This window comes from Antedon bifida, chromosome 4, assembly GCF_963402885.1.
Source record: "Antedon bifida chromosome 4, ecAntBifi1.1, whole genome shotgun sequence".
Taxonomy (NCBI): Eukaryota; Metazoa; Echinodermata; class Crinoidea; order Comatulida; family Antedonidae; genus Antedon; species Antedon bifida.
This window is the reverse complement of record NC_136229.1, coordinates 10424106-10447736: the sequence shown is the minus strand read 5'-3', so window position 1 is coordinate 10447736 and position 23631 is coordinate 10424106. Positions and strand designations below refer to the sequence as shown.

The 23631-nt window shown below is 31.7% G+C and overlaps 1 protein-coding gene across 2 annotated transcripts in view; it reads right to left on the bottom strand.

Moving 5' to 3' along the window:
* Window positions 1–292: 292 nt before the first annotated feature.
* Window positions 293–23631, bottom strand: part of LOC144840067 (integrin beta-1-like) — a 32514-nt gene continuing 9175 nt past the window's right edge. For both annotated transcript variants that reach the window (XM_078695729.1, XM_078695730.1), the window contains exons 5-23: window positions 22250–22331; window positions 21372–21503; window positions 20636–20732; window positions 20327–20411; window positions 19310–19396; window positions 18475–18558; window positions 16626–16700; window positions 16311–16406; window positions 15581–15670; window positions 15041–15228; window positions 14164–14248; window positions 12675–12823; window positions 11412–11572; window positions 10679–10806; window positions 5760–5846; window positions 5291–5420; window positions 4185–4295; window positions 3260–3426; window positions 293–3107 (exon numbers count right to left, since the gene is read on the bottom strand). In XM_078695729.1, the coding sequence (XP_078551855.1) occupies window positions 3045–3107; window positions 3260–3426; window positions 4185–4295; window positions 5291–5420; window positions 5760–5846; window positions 10679–10806; window positions 11412–11572; window positions 12675–12823; window positions 14164–14248; window positions 15041–15228; window positions 15581–15670; window positions 16311–16406; window positions 16626–16700; window positions 18475–18558; window positions 19310–19396; window positions 20327–20411; window positions 20636–20732; window positions 21372–21503; window positions 22250–22331 (2097 nt within the window). In that variant the 3' untranslated portion in view covers window positions 293–3044. The remainder of the gene's footprint in view (window positions 3108–3259; window positions 3427–4184; window positions 4296–5290; window positions 5421–5759; window positions 5847–10678; window positions 10807–11411; window positions 11573–12674; window positions 12824–14163; window positions 14249–15040; window positions 15229–15580; window positions 15671–16310; window positions 16407–16625; window positions 16701–18474; window positions 18559–19309; window positions 19397–20326; window positions 20412–20635; window positions 20733–21371; window positions 21504–22249; window positions 22332–23631) is intronic.

Genomic DNA, 23631 nt, shown 5'->3' with positions numbered 1-23631 from the left:
ATTTCACGTTTCACCCCCAAATAGTGGTTATACCTTACTTTTAAAAGATCTAGCATCCGACTTAAAGTGCTCCTGTGATGAAGAACGTTACATACCACTTTTGAACACAGAAAAGGCTAAGCCAATTAAAACTGTATTTTGTCGATAATGCGTCAGTCGCGTTATGAACCAGAGCAAAGACAGCGAATAATATTTATTTTCGCCATATATAAAGGTCTCCCACACTTTAAATCATATAACATGGTCGCAATAATTAAGTAAAGCTCAACGAAAGAAACTCAAACGACATTAATAATTATTAGCAAAGCATCATGATGTATTTAATCCGTCCTCAGTATCAATAAGTGTCATTTACAAAATCAATCTTTTTACAAATATACCATGATACAATCAATGTTGTTTATCTTCGATAATACTAATTTCTATACAAAACCTTTCTGCATGATTCATTATTATACTTTAAAAAACAATTAATATCCAATTCAATCCATGCTTTTTTTGTAATGAAAGCAAAATGAGGCGTAACATGTCCAGCACTTAAAAAAACATCGGATATAAACAAAAATACTAACTAATGCTAAACATAATATTTTGATATTGATAAAAAAACACATTGCCATTGGCTAGAGATATGTTACTCATAAACTATTTATTTACATTTTTTTCTGCTTGAAAATTTTAGTTCTTTCATATGCTATCATAGCGTGCACGCGTGGCTACAACATAGAGAAGCCAAAAATATCACACAACGTAAAAACTTAAACATTCACTGAATAATTTCAGATAAAATAATTCGAATGGAACTAATTTTGATAATTCTCAAAATGTTTCCTTACATCCATTCACACGGCGTCGTATTGGTAGATAATGGAATATATCATAATACAGAATTGAACGGCGCCGTCTTCCGTTCCGTGAAACAAGTGTGACTGCAGCTTTATTTTGAATTACACCCGTATTATTTCACAATGGGTTAAACACGTGACATATTTTAATCGAACAAAAATATCATAATTGTATACAATTTGGCCCTCTGTTTAAAACTCATTCACTAGTATTTTTAAACCCTATTTATCACCACTGTTTTCTGGATCTCAGTCTGTGATTGTAACCTGTATACTAAATATCAAATTTGTAACAACAAAAATAAAAAATGTTTATTTACAATTATAGAACCATACAACCTGATGATTTGAAAGCATAACTAGTTTTAAAAAGGACAGAGTAATTTGAGACATTTATAATCTACCAAATAGATGGTATTTAAAAAACTAAAAGCCTTACATAAAGAGCATCACACTTTAAAGTAAAGTACAGTATTTAAAACATAGAAACACTGATTACGTATTAATAATTGATATGATACAAAAGATGAATATATTGATAAATTAATTATTATTATTTAAAACTGTCTAATATACAATGTTAGGCTAAGCAAGCAAGGCTATGGGTAATAACGTTGATAATCAACTGACTATAATTGTCAAATCTAAACCAACCAATCAGCTGACTGATCAACCAAAACTCAGCTCAACCAACCAATCAGCTAACTGGTTAACCAACATTCATCTAAACCAACCAATCAGTTGACTGATCAACCAAAAATCATCTCAACCAACCAATCAGCTAACTGATTAACCAACATTCGTCTAAACCAACCAATCAGTTGACTGATCAACCAAAACTCATCTCAACCAACCCATCAGCTAACTGATTAACCAACACTCATCTAAACCAACCAATCAGCTGACTGATCAACCAACACTCATTAAACAACACTCTTCAGTTTACATTTCAGGAACCATTAAGGTCCAGTCCAACTCACCAATAAAAATCTATCAAATTAATAATGAATTAATATAATTAAAATAATTTGAAGATTAATTCAAATTTATTTAATAGTAAGAAAGTTCTCTATATATCTAATTTTAAGTCTTTGTTTTTATAATATTGCTTTTATAACATTAATGGAATTAAAATTGAATGAAACATAAAAGATATGATTAATTAAAATAATATGATTCTCCACCTGAAGGGTTTTAAACATGATAAATAAGTAGGAACACCGACTCCACAAGTTATAATGAAAACAGAAGAAAAGGTCATGTATGCAGTCTTATTACAAACCATGGTAGTGGCTTGACTGCTCAGTCTTAGGCTGTGTTTACACCATAATTTCAAAAATGTTTGGCTTGTTGTAACTGGCCAATGAAACTGTGTTAGACTGTAAGTTCTTAATTCCCAGTTGCGTTTGTCTCATGTCTGCACATATCCATTCTAAATTTGTTTGAATCTGAGATCATGATAGAATTATGCACATAAATGAACATTGCTCTATCTGAATTCCAGAAATGCAACAAGGACACAACATGACGCAGTGTGAAAGGTACTCTAACCACCAGTGTTGCTTAGGGTCAGAGGGTCACCGTCGGTCAAATATTCATTTATTCAATTGCTTTTCTCATCCATAGCCTAGCCACATAGGGAAGTATTCTTCTTATGAATTTGTGTTTATTGTTTCTGGTATTGCAGTATTGATGTGAATGATTTATAGTCGTGAATGGTACAAGTAGTCGGGAGAAACTTAAGCACTTGGATCTTTATAATGAATAAATAATTATAAATAAAATAAAGTCAGTAAACAATCTCAGTCTTTCCTGCAGTGGTTTAACAAGAAGTCAAAAAATACCCTGTGTACAACAGCAACCAGGAATTCACAAAATATTAGCATTTACTCAAGTACCATTTCTTGCAATTAAATTCTCATTAATGATGTTATACAATACGTTGCTTGATATGAAATTTCAAATTAAGTTGAAATCTAACACAGTTCCGTATTGTAAACTGTTACTAATTTAAGGAATGTTTTACATTAAGAAAGTATACAGATTGTCAATAGTTAACCATTAACATGATATTAATGGAAAAAAAATCAAAGAAGAATTTTATTAAATAGAGTTTCCACTTAAAAACGCTACTTCTATTTTTTTGTTTTTTTTGTATCTTTATAGACAGGCACATGTGGAGGACTCTATTAGGACTCTCTATTTTCTGTACATTGGATTCTTGTAGGTTGAAGTTGACGGTTTGTATATTGGATTTTGACTCTGAAAATAAAAAAGATAACTTTGTCAGGGAAGTCATTTTTTACATGTTTATGGAAATGAAATAATAATAAATATAAACTGATTATAAAGAGATAAATACAATCTTTAAATATTTTTAGTTGTAAGGAAAATCTTTAAAATGTTAAACTTACAGCACCCCATTTAGCATTCTTCCTTTCTTGTTCATGACGTGCAAATTCCCTTTTGTCATGAAGATAAGTAAGCAGACGCCAAATTAGAAGAAGTATTAAACCAACGATGATGATTCCAATCACAATACCAAGAATAATGAACAGTGGATCAACAGGCTCACTGCATACTAGTTAAACAAATAATTTTACAAAAACATTTATTTGATTGATTTGTAATGTTCTACTTTACTTCATACTTTTAAAACTTAAAACTTCAAGTCGAGAGAGTGCAACAGAAAAAAATAGAAATCTTACTGGAAAGTAGGTCAAACGATTTCATGTTTCTATAGTGTAGAATGACCTATAGTGTACTCTCCAAAGGGAAGTTAATGTTTCTTATTGAGTCCATTATACCCATGTTTCCCATGGTATAAAACAATGGAAAATACTCTTGAAGACTTACAGGCTTCAATAAACCACTCTTTACACTCATTAGTAATATTGTATAACAGTTTTGTTTATTTGCCATTATATATTAGTCTTGTAATGTAGTTTCACCAACAAGAAAAAAAAATGTTAGGATACCAATAATTCATTTAATTAGTATTGCTTAATTCTTAAAATTAAAAATCTTATAATGATTTTATACTTGTATGTAATGCATACTGTACTACTTTACATTGATTGGATATATGGCGCATTATATATGCTTTTATTGTTATTTTCTCTATCTCTATCTAAGAACTCTTATTTGCACTGATGAAGGGCTAGTGTTGCCTGAAAGCTCTGCAAAATTTTTCTGGCTGTTTTACTTTATTTAAGAATTAATCATGTATTATAGTATGATTAGGTTAATTAATTAATTTTTAAACAACCATTTGTGAAAAAATGGGGTTTGGTTTCTTTACAATAAATTGAATCTTTACATTAAATTCAAGTGCCTTACTTTTATCCTCCTGTACTTTGAGTTTGTAGTTACCATCTGCATTCTTCTGATAAGTAAAGACAAACGAGCAATCTGATTGGTCTTTGAAAACACACCGTTCTGCCTTGTTCTCTGCAAAACAATGTTTGTCATGTTTTTTTAAGATGTGTGAAATAAAGTTGGAATAGGAAAATTCCTTAGTGTAAAATGATGGTTCAAACCTTTCTCAGACTAGGCCTATATCTAGCGTACGATGTTTGTACGTTACTGTTGTTCACCAGCTAGGCCTACAAAACTAAGCCTAGCTAGGCTAAGCTTATAAAGACCATCCATGAGAGGACATTCGACACAAGGTACTTAGGTAGTGCATTGTTGCTCTCTTTTTATCATAATTTACCATAAAACTTACATTTAAGACAAGAAATTTTTACAAAACGTCAAAAATTGTAGGAAATGGGGCTTTAAATTCATTCAAATATTTATGATAATGGAAGGGCTGGAAGGAATGAAACTCCCCGTAATTTTGCATATATAATAATTAATTATTATACTATAATAAAATGTTTGATAAATCAGAAGAGTTTGTGAAAGATAAGAATGAAAGGAAACAGAGTAAATGAATCATTTATTAAAGAGAAAGTACAGTAGATGCAGATAAGATATCAAATACTGTATGAAATTCTTTATTTCATTTTAATCATCAATGATGAAAATAATATTTTTCATTCCTGAATGTTGATATAATAATTTTGAGAATAATATTGAGATTTTTTAAAAAAATGCGGTAAAGGTAGCATAAAATGCATCAGATATACAAAATGTTCTTTTCAAAAGGTCTGTCTACATTATCAAACTAGTTCGATTAAAAAAAAGTGTGATATGCCCAAATATGGTAGTGATTGATGTCATAATATTCATATGAGCACAACATATTGTTTTATCACATGAAGTTTGACAGTTATAGACAGAGCTTTAAACAGTTAATATTATAGAAAATTGTAAAGGTTAAACTTATGTTAACATTAAACACATTTTCCTATGCTGGAATCAACCTGGAAATGGTTAAAAAACACATGAAATTGAAAACAACAAATTATGATCAAAAGAATGCCCATTTAAAATCATACCGATTGTCAGGTTAGAAAGTATTTCAACTTCATATGGACACAGCTCACATTCTTCAGGGCTCTTTGTGCCCTCATTAAATGCTTTGCACTGGACACAGTCCTTATTGGTAATACAAGGGCCTGGACATGTCTGTTAAAAAATCATATTCATAACAACATGTTATAACACATTCAGTAGATCAATTGTACACTTTTGGGACAATGCAACTATTCAAACGGATGTCAGCATTTGCAGCGATGCCAAATTTACAAATCAACATACATGATATCCCATAAAGGGGAAGAATACTGTAATTGGTGGGAGGATTCATGCCAGAGAGAGAATTGGGGAGGGGAAGGAGGAATTGTGAAAATTGGTGAAACAAAAACAATTTGTAAAAAAAAATAAATAAAAACAATTAAACTTTCTTTAAATTATCTCACTAAAGAGGAAAAAATGCACACACTATTTGTGGACTACTTTACTTACTGGGCAGTTTTCACAAGTATTGCCAGTGTAAGATGCATTACACTTGCAGACGCCACAGTCACAAGTTCCAGCACCATTGCAAATCAACTGTGTACAAATAATGACAACAGATTTAGATTATAACAATATATTGTTATTAAATTGGTATATATGTATTTATTCAAATTCAACATAATCATTAAAACATAGCAGCAAAAATGTTAAATTGAATTATAATTTTATGAGGTAAAAACATCAAAAGATAAAATGTACAACAAATATCAAAATACAAATTCATTCATAACAATATAGATATACAAAAAGACAACCATTCATTCATACACAAAATACATTAATTTTACAAAAAACATTGTGGAGATTTGAAGAGTCTTCACAAAGGCTTGTGGAAAATGAAAAAACAAAGAATACATCGATCACTAAGAGTACCCAAGCGCAGATCGACCAAAGCACCATCATAAGTGGAGTAACCACGGCCCAGAATGTTACGGCAAGCACATTTTTGGACACGCTCAATGGCGTAATCCTGATGCTTAGTTAAACCACTGTTCCAAACTGGAACAGCGTACTTAAGAACTGCTGGTGAAATAATCATAACTGAAATAGTCTACTTCTCAGACAATGGGTTTGTAGCAATTTGTACCAATACCCTTTTCCTCATTTCTTATTTGATATCAAATTTGTTTCTTCTACTAGAGTGATACCAGTCGCATCTGAGACACAAACTTTGTTAATATTCAAAAATATGCTGAATTCGACTGTCTAGGAAATCTTTTGACTGGGTTGATTCTTGACATTACGAGGCATATGCCCAATGTTCAGGTATAATCCCACTCTTAATTTAGACTTTAAATTCCAATGGTTAACGCAATCTGAGTATAATTCCATTTCCTACTTTGAAAAAAAAAAAAATGTCAGGATTTTTTTTTGTCTCTGTTTCATAGTTTTGTTTCCATTCACGGTGATGATTATTAATTAAAGCATGACAAAAAATAGCTTATGAAGATAATTACGAGAAGGTAAAAATTGTCAGTAGTGATCAGGTGTTTATTATCATGGTATGATAGAAAACAAAACTTGTGGGTGTGTTACATTGACTAAGTTAAAAAAAAAATTACAATCTGGAATGAAAATGATTGGAAAGGAAATGAATCAATACAATGTTATGGTTATTGAGCACTTAAGTGTCTGATGATTGAGTTGTTTTGATACAATGAGGGATAAAATGAAGAATAATGAAAATATATCTGATCACAGGCTCATACAGTTTAAAATATCTAATATCCACTTCTAATATTTTAAAGTTTAAAATAAAACAAGGAAGATCGAAAGACGTTCTACAAATGTACAGTGACCAGTGGCATAACGGCTATGAGCGATTATTGGCTAAACCAATGGGCCCCAGAGCTTAAGCAACAATGCAACTACTTAGACTAGTGTTTGACCCTTAAGAGTGCTAACCCGCCACTGACACTTTCCATTTTGCAATGGTGTAGTTTACCTAAAACTAGATTCATATACTGTATGTTAAGTTTGTTTTGGACATTTATGTAGAGAAAATTCTAGGTCCAGGTTACAACCTTGAATTCACATATATGCCTATTTGAATCTTTTTTGGGGTACTAATGCAGTAGAAAAAACATTTTACATAGCTCAATGTTGAATTGGACAGATGATGTAATATACAATTGTACAGTTCTACTGTAAGTCATCGAAAAATGAAAGCTTCATTTTAATAGTTTTATCATGCAGCTCAAAATCATAATGAACATTAATGAACATTTATCTCACAAGGAAGAAGGAACTATCACAGAGTCAACTTTGAAGTACACTATAAGCAGTATTTTTTAATATTATGTATCATACTTTAAACCACTTTACAGTTCATGAGTGGTATGAGAAGATAACTAAGGATTGTCAGTCTCAATAATTATATAATAATAATACATATACAGTAATATAATATACATTACTACCAATTAAGCAAAGATTCAGCATAACTGTTCAGGAATCAAAAGATGTTATTGAACTATAAAACCAAAGTTCAAAATGCTCCACCCTATGAAACATTCTTATATTAAAACATAATGAGTGTATTTACAGATACAGGTAACTTTTATTGTCCAAATAAACTGGAAATTGCATAGAGATAGATAAATATCTCTTAGGAAATAATATCTCTATAAGTTCTAATATATCTTTACATACACATTGCATGGAGAATAAGAAATACTGTAAAGTTAGGTTTTGGGTACATCATTTGTTTCTAAAAGGAAATAAAGTAAAGGTTGAGAGTATTTCGATGGTTCGGTTGTTATACTGGAGAATCTTCTTTTTAAAATACACAGTGTACTGCAACCCTCAACTTTATAATATTTAAAACCATTGTTAGAACAGAAGAATACAATTAGCCCAAGTTGAAACGTGGCCAAAATTATAAGGAAGCTGTATTTTTGTAAATTGAGTTTTTTAACATAAAAATGAAAGATGTCATACAAGGTAATTGGTGTATAGGTAGTAAGGATAGGCCAAAACTTCCTCTATTGTTAAGTGTTTTTATTGTTTTAAAAAAGGTCTTTGAACTTTAATATACTGATACAAAGACCATAAAACAAATGGGTGCAGAACCGAAGCAAAACAACAGAAAATTAAAATAGTTAAATTCAGGAAATGGACATGGGCAACAAGATCATATTTGTCATAAACTGGACAATCATATTGACACAAGTAAAAGAAGAAAGGAAACAGAGCATCTGACAGACAAATTGATGAAGATGAAATCCAACAATGCTGTCGATTTTCAACTGGTATCAGATAGACCTCTGGAAATGACATGCTGTTGCTTTCTTCTAGCAGTGGACCTGTAGCAACTGACTTATGATGATGATGATGATATTGATGATGAGTGAATGGAGGATTTGAGATTGCTATAATGAAATAAAATACTAATGATTTGTAATGCTACTTTTGCTAATGCTAATTCAGATACTGTAGTTCCTTTGTTTTATTATCTTCACTTAAACAATAAAACGTGTATTAGAGCTTAAAGTAGTTTTAAATCAATTGCTGAATTATACAGAACATAATTGTACTAAATACTCAGTACATTTATTCCACTTTGCAAGCAATTCTCTGGTACAGCAAACAATCTTAATACTTACTGTAGCTCCCTAATGCAAAGTTACTTCTTAAAAAATATTATATTAATTAGGTGAGAAAATGCTAAAAAAAGTAGGAATAACAAGGCCATATAGATGGCTGCAGTCGCGTGCTCAAGTTAGTGTTTACAGACTGCCCGACATAGTAAGCTGTAGAGTCACGTTGCATGCGACTAAAAATAAATGGACATGATTACTAGGCAATATACTGATGACTTATAAGCCATGTTAATACTTCAGAATGTTCAATACTTCAGTCAATGCACTTGTCTTCAGGATTTAATAACTAATAATATGAAAGAACTGAAAGAAAGGTAGAACCATTCAAAGAGAAAGTGAAAGTTTACTTAATTTAATAATAATAGAAGAATATCTAGTTAGATGTTTAAGTTGTAAACAGTCATCATCAGTTATCCCTCTCATCTTGTGACAATAAAGAGGCTTTCTACTATTTTATTCCATTTTACTCTTTTATGAAAAGGATGGCTTTGTGTTGTGTCTATATAATTTTTAATTTCCTTTTTAACATTCATTTTGTTGATTTTGGTCTTTCTATTGGTCTTCTTAGTTTTCTGTTAAATTCGTTTAGTGAAATTTTTTACAAAATACTTCGAGAACTTTTTGCAATACTTTACTGTAACTCTGATCAAATACACAGTAAGCCATTTCTGATATTGATAAAAAAGGGAACTGTCTGTCAATACTATATCTCAAATTAAATACCACCTGGAGAATACTTTCAATTATAAAAAATAATACAATTTGAAGTTAAATCCCCTGCAGGAATATGTGTAAGAGGTAATTGCCAGGTCATCTCAGATTACACAGTTCCAACCACCTATGGCAAAATTAAAGAAATCAAATGAATAAAAGATAAACAGTGTACTCAATACCCATAACAAGTGACTGGTAAACAATTATTCACAAGTGGAAAGAAAAACATTGTGATAAATGCATCTTTGTCTGGAGGTGTAAGTAATGACGAATTGCTTGATGTTTGTTGTAGGTCTTGTAATAACATAGCCGTGAACACAATTTTGTCTGTTTTACAAAACCGCTCAATTTGTCACGGGAATGGCCTTGTGGGTAATCCAGCGTAGTTAATATCCTTCAACTTTCAGATACAACTTGGTTTTTATTTTACCTTGGGAGGAAGTAATAAGCTATATAGCAAACGATATGAAACTATTGACTAATAATAAAATTTGAATAAGCATCATACAGTATTGTATGATTTTATTTTTTTTTTAAATGCACACAATTTTGTATAACATCTGATCTAATTTGTGTGTGATGATTTAAACCTATTAACAAGAGGGGTTAAGTTTGAAGGGAGGAATTCACTACTGCATTACATAACTTACTAAAAACTATATCCACATGTTTAATAAAACAATTTAAACATACATTGACTTGTTTTTCTAAATTTGATTTTGATTTGATTTTTGATCTGACCATCCTGATTTTATCCTGAATTCATTTTGAATCATCGTTTAAAGGCTAGGCCTGATAGCTCTCCAATACTGGATGCAGAGTAGAATAAATCAGTAAAAATTTCACGTGGTAACAATTTACAAAAAGCTGCTTAACGTTCATTAGTGTCGCTCATTAGTGCATAAATGAACAGCATGTAATGTGTAATTAACTATATATAATATAATCAGGTGTGTTATAATAAGAAATAACCATGTTACCATGGAAGGTTGTATTAAACAATTTGCAGTGGCAAATAAACTAGCACCAATAACATTAATATTAACTTACACCGTTAGCTGATATACACCCTGTTGTGCTGGAAACACAGTTGCAGGCATCTCCCTCATACCCAGGCATACACTTACAACGACTTCTCTTCAATTGCTCATCGCAGATACACTCTCCTCTCTCAGGTCCTGATATAAAGTAAAATCGTTAATTAATTAGTTTTACAAACTAATATGAAATGAGGCAACATATTTCAGTGGGAAAAAAAATAGAAGCAAATAGCAACAATATTCGACAATGATTAATTAATCTGGTTTTGGATATTCATGAATTTGTTTACTTTTCGAAAAATGAAAAATTTGTGAAACTGCAAGACAGTTAGTTTTGCTAATTTTTGTTTTTTTCGAAAAGAATTATAAATTCATGAATATTCGACAATACTGATATTATACTGTATTATTTCTTTGTCAATTTAATTGAAGACAGTTTACACAAGTAGATAACTTGGTTCTGGATGTAACCATATGCAAGCAATTTGACATATCACGATGCAAATGATTTGTGTTGCATTCTATAGAGTGGAAAACAAACTTAAATGGGAATAAATTGTTACATCTACAGGATCAACACATTCAATATTTTTTTTATTTTTTTTTATTTATTTTTTTTTTTTAAATACAAACATAATCAGGACTGATACTTAATTTGTAAAACTAAAGTATCAAATATAAATACTAATTGATACAATAACTAATAATACAATTGAGAATTATAAATACTGACAAACACTTACCTCCACAAGGCAGGTTGTTAAAACGATCACAGGAGAAGTTATCACATTCACAATATTTTCCTGAAACCACCTCTCCACTCTTGGCACGAGGGAAGCAGGAACACTCGCCACAAACACATGAACCCCGACCTGAGCAAATGGTGGCTGTAGTTGAATTGTCACTATCAGAAAGAGAATAAAATGATAATGCAGTCATTTTAATGCAGTATATATTAATATTTCTACTGGAGGTTAACAACTACACCGCAGGTACTGCAATAGGCTACATACTAACTATTGTTTAATACAAAAAAAAGATTGTTTTTTGGTCAGGATGTAAACCGTTTGCTTCATAGTACATTAAGTAAGTATATACAGTTACTGCAATACTTAGTACAGTCAATTTTTGAAAGAATAATTATATAAAAAAAAAAAGATTTATTTTAATAAAACTTGAACCTTTCGGGTAATAGTTTAGAGAAATTTAAATAAAAATTAATATATTTCAGTGAATTAAATCAGCATATCAGTAAGAATTTAACAAAATAATATATGAAGCATTTAAAACCGAAAGACATTATCATTCAATATCTTAACAGGAAAAACGTGCATCACTGTGAAAAACGCTTTCAAAATATAAGCGGCCATCCATATACTTTCAGTTTTGTAGCAATGATTATAAAGGAAAAGGCTACAAATCTGGTTGAACGTTATTTCCTATCCATGACTACATTAAATCAATGTTAATTCTTGTAGCTATGCCCTTACACAGCAATTAATTGTTACTTAATAATTGTAAACCGTGGATTTGTTAAAAGCAGATTTGTTCTTTCAGTAAATAATAATGCAAGGGCAAACTTCTAGAATCTTTTAAGGTAAAAATACTCGATGGTATAGAAAGTTGGTACATATACCTTCAGTACTGATATAGTTTACTAATTAAGTTAAATAATTATTTATTGACAATAACCAAAATAAACATATTTCTACTGAGCAAGATTTATTTAAATACCACTAGTTATTTTGTTAAGTATGACCTGTGACTTTGGTTCCAGTAATTTGGCATTATATTTACTTTGGAAGTTTGTTCTTTACGTTCAATTAAAGCTAGATAGTGATGCAAAGTTTTTGGCATTTTTCCAAAGTTAATTACATAATAATTATTACAACCAAAATAGGTGTTTTTCACATCTGCAAGTGCCATATACGAATAGGCACAGAGCCAAACATTATTAATTTCTCACAGATGTGATCTTTAAAACAGTGTACAATTGTTATACTTACACAGAGCATGCTCTATCATTATCCTCAAGTCTACTTGTAGCGTCATTGCTGCTACATTCACATAGACGTCCATAACGTCCTATATTGCACTGGCAACCACCACACACTAGAGTACCGTTACCATGACTGCATACTTCACTGTAATGCTCCTATAAAGTGTTATTATTAAATATAGTAAATCAACAACATTTAGAAAAGAACTACAGTAGAGAATCTCGTCTGGGACATCACCTTTTAGGGGACATCCCTATTCAGGGGACACCTCTATTAAAGGCAAACATTCCTATGATAGGAAAGGGAAATGACGTTTAAAACTACACGTTATATTGAGGGGACTCCCCAATAAGGGGGAACTTTGTTGGCTTCCGAAAATGTTTATGGATTTTATTATCTTCAATATGGTATCTGTATTTTTGCCAATTATTTCGCTCATTCTGAGTGCTTAAGTTTGTCATGATAATAATTATGCTTTATTGACATGGATAAATTTATTCGTAAACATAATGTCAAAATAAGAAGCTGGGAGGCTCTTTAATTGAAACTTTATAAGAATGAAAGTTATTTAATACAAGCATACACAATTATCTCCTTCCCTGAAACTATAAATATATACCTGGTAGGAAAAACTGGATTTAGAAATTAGGATATGGGTACTTCCAAGGGAATTCACATGTGTTTCATAGCTTCACAACAATGACTGAGTGGGAAAATAGGAATACATTTCATTATCTAGGGCTGTATTAATTTTTTTAGTATTTAAATAGATCATGATGTTTCCTAAAAGCTACTTTAAAAATTAAAATCATATAGAAAATTGCATTTAAAATTTCCTTATAATAATTATGTGTTTATTGCATAGAAGATTATATAAATATAATAAAAAAACTTTGAAGAAATAAATACTGCATAGCATAAATAAAACATTTCGTCTATGGCTCTTGATAATTTGTTCTTATTTCCTACTTTTTAGTTGTGACCCTCTTTTTCATTTCATGTTTATTTAATATGCTTAAGGATTACCAATGGTGAATGTATACACTGGTCTGCTCATGCGAAATTTGTAACTTTATTTGAAATAAACACCTCAAATTATTTCTCCTTGAATATTGCCCCGCCACATGCATAATATAGACAATATTGTATTGCAACACATTTCTATTAGTAGTAGAATTCATCAACTGACATGATCTACAATTTACCAAGCACTTTGAGTTTTACAATATTTTATCACTTCTTGATATTAATTGTGTTGTATATTTTCATATCAGTATGAGTATTTATTCGATCATACATGTTACCATATTACACCCAAAAATATAAACGCCTCCCTCAAATAAACCCTCCAAAAACAATAAATATTCCAGGGTATTCGTTTAAATACAGTATTTGAAAGAAAGGATGATATTGGACAAGATTTTAACCCAGGACCAACCAAGTTCCACTCTACTACTATAAATATTTAAGTTCTTGTTTATATTTCATTGATTACCTGTGACGCTTCACAATCACAATTACATACAGGTTGAATGCGTACAGTAAGTTCCTCACTGAATCCAACTGGTTTGATAACAACCCTGCAACACAAACATACATCGTATTATAATTATTAATTTGAAACACATTGTGATTAAATTTATGATAGTAAAACATTAATATTCAATTAATTTTACTCCTAATTTAACAAAAGTAAAAACCTCTACTGAATGTTTTTAGACATTAACAGTTCAAATTTTTCAACTGAAAAAAATTATTCAATCCAATTTTATTATTCCCCTTAAAATGCTTAAGTTAAAAAAAAATGTTGAATATTCCTTGTATTACATAGCATGTAAATACAATAACATAATTGGTTGAAATTACCTCAGAAAACTAGTTTGTCAAGAAGGGGCATGGCCTAACTTTTGCAAAATAGGTTTCAGGGCTGTATTCAGCAGGAGGCAGACAAGGTGCTCATTTCGTCTCAAATTTTCAATTTTCACCACCCAGATCGTCATATTTTATATTAATAATTACGTTTAAAGCATCTTTGCCTCATCTGTTTTTATGTGAAACAGGCCTAGATCCTGAAACATTGACGAAAAGATCATTTTTTGTGGCAAAACAATTGACGCCCTCTGTTGGCAAATTATTTTTTTTAGTATATTTCATATCAACATTGGAATAATTATCAATACATTATGTTATAAAATGGTAGTTCAACAACTTGATATATACCACAAGAATGTACATTAACAATCATTGGTTTGGTCTGTAAGTGGGACGCTTCGGCCAAAAAGTGGGACGTTTGGGCTAAAAGTGAGACGTTTGGGCAGAAATTTCCCTGATTTGTGTAGCATAATATAAGTATACAATAAAAACAGATTTACCTCTTCTCTGAACCATCATCACAATTACGCAGTGTGAACCCTAACCTGAAGGTGACAGTTTGGCCTAGGTTTAAACCATGGCATGTTTTTGTATTAGCTTGTGGCTGTCCATCGAGGCAGTAGGCCTCATAGTCAACATCTACATTTTTAGGAGCATTATCTGACAGCTCAACTTTTGAAGTAATTTTCTGTTTTGTGAAACAAAAAGCATAATATATTATCCATTTCTTATCAACATGATTACTAACCATCTATGTCAGGTACATCATTAGTGACAACCATGACATACAGTGAATAAAATGTTGAATTTGTCTATTTACTGTATATTATAGTATGAGTATGTTATTGTCACATACCTAAGTACAGTATACCCTTGACATTTGATCATGGTTTTAATTGTATTCAATGAGTATTCAACGAGTAAATAATATTCAACGACCAGTTTTTTGTAAGAATGTTAACAATTGTTTATTGCGACAGGCCAAACTCACAGCAAAATCAGATTTTGTAGGAAAAATAACAAATTAAAAGTTAACCTACAGCGTAGTTTTCCTTTACAAGTTCTACAATATTAGACGAATCACCTGCCAGTTGTCCAGTAGTAGCCCCCTGGATATGTTGCTTCAATTCCTGTAGTTAAAATAATATGAACATTTTTTATTATTATATTTGGTTAGAAGATATATCTTACAAGTTATAACTTGTCTAGTTAGAATTTTAGTTACTCCAGGGTTTTGGATTCAAATCCTCCGAGATACAAGCACAATGGATATGGGGACCAAATGTAAAAAACAAAAAGGGAGTGGGGAGGGGGTTGTTGGCTGCTGCTGAAGTAAAAAGATTGCTTTATAGGCTTTGATGAATTTACCTGCTATCTAGGTAGGCAGGATTGGTTGGTTACTACCACTTTTGGTCTTAATTTTTAAAAAGGATTATTATACTACTTTAACCGAGTGTTTGTACGATTGTGATTTTACAAATTTCATATCAATATGTCCGGAAATGTACTGGGAAGAGTTATATGACATTTGAACATCATCCGTCCACCTTTGATTCAGTATAGTGGCCAAAATTATGTGTAAATTCTCTATTTTCCCCAATATTCGTCTGACAGTTTTTTTATGTTTGTTTATGCTGGGGTTGGGTTATCAAAGTAGGCAGAATTGTACTGGGTATAAAACTTGCTCTCACGCACTCTAAAGAATTGTACGTCTGCTCATCATACTTTTGTTTTCCTCCATGGTCAAATCAATGTTGCTTATAAACTTACGTTATATACATCTTGCTGTGTTGATGTAACAGCAAAGATTGGAATGACGTTGTTCTCTCTCATTTTATAATTTAACTGGCTGATAGATGGATAATCCTGGGAAAAGTAATACAAAATAACATTAATAATGTATTTCATTTCATTTATTCATCTCAAAAGAGGTACAAAGGTAACAATTATGTGGGTATGAAAAATAAAAGAAAGGAACATGAGACAGAGAATTCAAAAAAAGTCAAGTCAAGTGGGAATCCCTAAACATACATAAATTGTATAATAAATATTGACCCTACAGTGAGGGTACAAAAAAATCCTTACCTGTACTGTGCTCATTTCATAATTTCCATTAATCATGTGACAATGACCATCATTAGGAATAACAATACCACCAAGCTAAATAAATTAAACAATACGGCAATAATAAGTAATAATAATACATTTATTGTAATTAATTTGCACAGGTTCAAGTCCTCCTCATAGTTCTGGTGGTAGGAAAGTATTTAACTGGAGGTCCAATGTACACATCTGGCTTGTGTGCACTTTAAAAAGCCCAGAACTTTTGGAAGTCATTGTAGACAGACGAACATGCGCTGTGTGATGGCAGCACTCGACACAAAGGGACACTTAGTGGAAAAGAAAGTTACTGTATTCACACCTGTGTGCAATTCAGCCCAGTTAGGCTGCAAGTCACAGGTTATTCCCCCACATTTATTATTCATTTTTGTTTTAATAAAGGAGTTACTTATCATAACTAGAAAGCCACTGGCTGAGAGTGCATAAAATTCTACTGTAAAATTCTTCTACATAAGATTTCTCCAGGAAAAAAAATATATATATATATCTGTGTGTGTCTTGATGCTGTGTGTGATTTAGGCGAATTTCACTACAGGCATGTGTATGCAAATTTCATGTAATGGTTATGTAACTGTTCAACTAACAATAGTTTCAGTTGACTTAAACAATAGAACAGCAACGCCAAAAACAAACGGGTGAATTTGAAGAGAAATAGGTTTTTTAAATATACTCGTATCAAAAAACCTGTAAATTAAATCAAATTAATTATGTTTTAAAATTACAATTTACAAATTATAACTCAATTGCCTCTTGTACAAAAATGAAGTTTTTTGAACAAATAGTTCTCGAGAAAATGCAATTTCAGTTTACTTTAAGACTGCTCGCTGGCTTTTGAAAATTCTGTCCTATCTTTTAACACTAGGTCTGAAAATAATACTAAAAAGTGGTCCAGAATTGGGACCCTGGTCCGGATTGCCTTCAAAATTTAATAGAGTGGTCCTTGACCACATATCTATCTGTATTCTTATTTTGGTAAAGATCTTGTAATTACTTTTTTAGTAATCCTGCTAACAAACAGACCAACAAACAAACACACACGATCGACTATATATACCTCCTTGGCGGAGGTAAATTAGATATTTTTGTATAACTCCTACATACTGTATTATTATTATTGAATAGCCAATTGGTTAAATCACTTGGGCCTATAGACAGATGCAAGGAGGGCAAGGGCACATGATGCAAAAGACAGAATATTATGTTAAGTTTAGCACTTCATTTTACAATTTTAGTCAAAAACGACTTCATTATTTTACATTGTAAAAATGAGTTTCTGGTATTTAGAGAGACCTGTTTCGAGATAGTTTACTTTATAACACACCTAAGTAGATTCTTGTCATTTGATTGGATGATTGTTGGCCATATTATATTAAATGTTTTATTGCACTCGTAATGATTGAGAGTGCAATGTCATTATATGTACGTGAGTACTTCAATTTCGTTTTCATTTTTGTTACAGTGAGTAAGCAACCACACATGACAATATGCTATGCTGCTGTTGATCAACCTGTGTGTGCACCATTTATATGTCCGCGTAAAAAAATAGCATGCTGATTTTTCGAATAAATGTCTTGTTAAAAGAAGGTGTATAAAAACTATAGAGAAAAAATATGAATCGTTTATATTGTGAAATGGAATAATTTCATTTGGTGAAAGATAAAAATTTGTTATATTTTCATCTTTCACCCTTTTTAAAAATTCATTTGTACCATTTCACATTCAATATTTCTATACTATATCAAAATACAACTCTCAATTCATATGTATAGCTGTATAATTGTTATTAAATGTTGATTTCTTTTGATTGATGTACCTTTCCATCTCCAGCATAGTGGAATGAATCATCACTTGTGTAGATCACGATTCTCCTTGCATCCTCTCGCCAACCAATTTCTTCCTGTAATCAACAAGAATGGCATTCTCACATGTGTGTACATTTAATGGTCTTCAGAGGTTGCTTCCCACTAGGACACAACACAAGGACAAGTGCAAGTAATCTGACCAATCACAAAGCATTAAATGTTGATCCATCACATCACGATTGGTTAGATTGCATTGTGGTTATGTCCTTGTATCCTAGTGGGAACCCAGCTTAATCTAACTTGAAAATGAGGAAAGTCAGGAGGCTTCTAAGGATGTGTTTTTCTGGGAGAGAAATGATTGCATGATTGCGTACTTCCGAACAATTCACCTCACCCCACCCCTAAGAGGCTTGGTGTTACCCTGTAATCCCCATATTTGTTGATATGATGAACCTTTTTATAGTTTGACATTAATGTGGGACATAATTTGCAAAAAATTGTGAGACATAGTGTTTTACAAACAAGCACAAATTATGCACTTTCCTTAAAAGTGCATATGCTATATCATTATACAGCACCCTATATTGTTTAGTCAAAATGTAGGTTCCCATGGAATTTTATATATTGCATTTTGATTTGTTTCCCTCTATTTTTCTAGAATATAGTGTTGGTATTGTACGTATGGCGGTGTGGCCACAGCTAGCAATCTGGATGTACAAATTGGTAAATTTTCTGAAGCCACATATTCGATTGTACCATTGTCACGATTGCCTGTTTTTGAGATACTGGAATTTGATGTCTAAGTATTCTATTTATAGATTTGAAAACCTAAAATTTATACTTCACCTTACAAACAGTGACCTGCATTAGAGCATCCATACCACCCTCTGGAGCATCCAAATTCCCAGATGAATTCTGCATCTTTACACTACTCTGTAAAACACACAGACACACAAATTGTATTATGAATAATAATCTAATAAAACTGTTATTTGATTTAAATATTTATATAATTTACATTTGTTCACAAACTTTTGTGGACCAGTAGTTAGCCATATACACAAATAACAATTAAGTGAGATATTTTATGTTTGAAGTAGTCTTAAAGACTTTCTATAGTGTGTATACAGATATCTGTGGGCGTGGGGTGAAAATTGTTTATTTTTCTGTACAAGATAGGAAATTCTTATTACCTCCTATGCTAGACAATGTTGTGATATTAGTCATATGAAACCATTCATGCATTAAATTATAGATAAATACATATTGTCTTTTGCTTTAAACTCAATTACTTAGAAGTAGAATTAATGCATGATTATGATACAGTTTTGATCCTTATTTTTGTCAACTTCTACAGGGCTGTAGCCACCAGTACAGTTGGTAAGGTTTCAACCTGACCACTTTTTCATAGAGGCCTTTGATAACCCAGTGGTTTGAACAGAAAATTCTCTTTTCTTGCGACAACCACACCACTTTATTTCTTATCACTGATTCGCCGTGGCATGTTCATGTTACTCAAATTTCTATTTTTGCTATTTATTCCCTCCGGCTACTTCAGGAGGGGAAGGTGGGAGGCTGACGGGCATCACTTGTGTCTCAAAATAACTGTCACAATCTGTTAATTACCGTTCCCTTCGTTTACCATCCAGATAACACGATAGCTCTCTCTAAATTGCTGGGGAGGACACATGGTTTTTAAACAGGGGAGAGCTAACAATTAATATTAATCAAGGTATTAGCCTAGTCCATAATTTTATTTTAGCTGTCAAAAGTGGGGGATGCATGCTCCAATGATACAAGTGCTACCCCACCAGCTCCCTCCTTCAACCACAGAACCTGACCAATATAAAAGGTTTAACTAACTGTGAAAAGGTGAGAATCATTGGTAAGGCGTAAAACATTTTTAAAACCATAAGGTGCATCACAACCACCACATGGTGCAGCTAATCTGAAAAATAACAAAATCATAACAAATTAAAAATACTATTTATAGAAAAAAAAACACACTGCACAAAACATGTTAAAATAGTAAAAATGCTAATACATTTACTTTACGATTTGCACATCCATTGTGTCAACTGATAGTGAAACCCTATGGCGTCATTTTCATGATTTTTTACAATACATCTTTAATAGTCTGTATGATTGTAGACAAAAAATTCCTGATCTTACTTTGAAGGCACTGTGCTGACGAAGGGCATAACTGTTTTATCCACAAAAGATCCAAATCCTAATTGATAACTACTTGTTATAGTCTGCAATGCTTCAGCTGAAATATTATAATATATCAATTAAAACATTTTGTATTATATACATTAGTACAATACTCTATGTAAAATGAAATCAATATGAACAATTTTAAGTAATTTAAGCTTAATTTACCAACAAATCATTCAGTATTAAATGTTGTACATTGTTGATTTTTTTTAGACATGTCTTTAATCTTTAACCAACACACATAACACTAATCATAGTTACCAACCTGAGAAATTTGAAATGTGTGATAGACTACACCATTGTTGTAGTGTAGGGGGAGGGGGAGAGTTCAGAAACAAAGTATTTGAGCCACAGCTGATTAAAAATCACTTGCAGGACTGTATCGCATGATACGACACGGTTGGTAACTATGACACCAATGGTTCTGGTAGGAAAAGCTTTCCTGAATACTATAAACGATAGCCTAGTGTACTAGTTCACAGCTACTGTTGATGAGAGAGTGACCATGTGACCATAGTGGACAGTATTTTATAACACTGGAGAAGGAGATTATTATAATCATATAATAATACATACATCTATTTTGTGACAGTGTTTGCATTTACATTTGACAAAGGTATATTTTTATTAAGAAAATTGCGTGAACAATTAAGGAGTAGATATTTGATATTTCTTGCATTTTTAATCTTACCTAATTGTGATCCTAGTGTTTTAAGATTATCTAAATCATCTTTCATCGAGTTTGATAAATCCATAACATAGTACAAATCTACTGGATAATCCTCGGCCTGGCGTACTTTAATATCAATATACGCTGGTTCACCTGAAAAGAAAATTATAAGTTTCTTTATGGAATTTTAACTGCGAATACAGACATGGTAAGGGAACAAAATTTGTGTGGGATGCGAAATCTAGCATGTCGGATCCCTCCATATTGTACAAAACGGTACAGTATTATTGAGCGGTTGTTCTTTGTATGTACATAAACCTATATACAGATACTATTGTTTAATTTGACTTGTGAAACATTGAGTATAGTATCATAATTTTAAAGAATCGGACTGTACTGTATGTATGCGAGCTGGGCTAAAACTTTGAGACTGCCTGTGCTCTAGAAGATTGACAACCGTCATTGTCTCGTCCTGTGGATGAGACAGGCCTAGTCCTGTGTATGCCTACATTATAGGTAGAGAAGAATCTACTAATTACTTTATTAGGCATTACTCTTACTGTAATTTTTAGGCTTAATAGAAATTATGCTACTTGGTCACAGGTTAAGGTTATGAGCCAGGACAAGTAAGGTTCACCAAGTCAGACATGGAACAATTTTGTTGCTAAATGCATACAGTATTATTTATTTTAAATAGTTCTGGCAGATACCATACACAGTATCCTGATTTTTACATAAAATAACCACTGTGGCAGAAATATATATAGTACATATAAATCATATGGTTGCACAGCCTTGCTACTTGTCTATGTGGTTTCATTTTATTATTTAACCCTAAGTAAATAAATAATATAAAATTATACGTTTGATAATAATTTTAAAGAATAATCATTGTATACCTGGTTTAAGATTAAGCACTACCTCTTGTGGTTGAATCTGAACTGCTGGTGTTGATCCTACAGCATTACTAACTTGTTTATTCTGTAAAAATAATACATATCTACAGTATAACCATTTGCAATATAATTCAGGCCTGTAGCAAGGCCTGTTTTATGGTTCGGGCGAACCACCCCCCCACCCCCCTTTACAGAAAACTGACTGGGAACCCCCATCCCTGACATGCCCAATACCCTCACCTCATCTCTGAAAATCCTCCAAATACGTGCCCCACAATACAAAAGGTTATTCGTAAATTGAAAAATTTGTAAACTCGTTGTGAATAACTGTCAGTTTACATTATAGCATCCGATTATGTTTTTCTAGGCAACCAGTCGATACATACCCCAACTGTAAATACCAACTATTTACATTGATATATTTAATTTACTCAACAAATTGGTGTAAATAAATATAGATAGTGTAAGCACTGAATTTGCCTTCTCACCCAAAGTGTGGTTTTTTCGGGCCCTAGACGTACATTCGGATTGAACTTGAACACGAAACAAAATACCGAGTGAATGATCAAACAATCGGCGGTTCCGCACAGAGCACGCGTATATAGCATACGGCAACAAAATGTTATCGTCCTTTAAATAGTCCACGTGTGTGAGGAGGAGGAAAAAAGTATGATCGTTTTGCTCATTGGTAGCATGCTACATGAGAGTATCTTTTCCAGCCATTTATCATGAACTTTATGTGCGAGAGTACCATTTCCGAGAGTTCATTTAACAAGATTGTGTTTATTGTTAAATTGTAATTGTTAATACACAATCTATATTAAATGTACTGAAACTTATATTAAGGTATATGTTATAAAACTTGTGAAGCAACTTATTTTAATTAATCTTTTTTATTTTAAAATTCTATGAAACAATATGAAATGTCCTCAATGTTGACATTAACTGACAAATCAATCCTGATTAATAAAACTTACAACTTACAAAATAAATGTATAATATTTTCAAGATATGGAAATTACTTGCAGACTAGCAATGGTGACACCACTGTGTATTAAAAGGCATGCCAAGGCTATGAGAAATTAAGATAGACAATGGAATCTTAATAGGCACTTCTTATTCAGTTATAGGTAATTAATGTGCTGTTGAGAATCTCATTCACTGTTTCTCATTTACTACTAGATGAACTTCATTCAAGGTTTACTACTGTACTGTATATCTCTATTGGTTATCCACACTTGCCAGATAACTATTGTATACATTTACCTTTTTTTCTTACACATTAAGGCAAACAAAACAACCCTCCCTTTAAACAAATCTATTGTTTACATTTACCTTTTTTCTTACACATTATGATTAAGGCAAACAAAACAACCCTCCCTGAT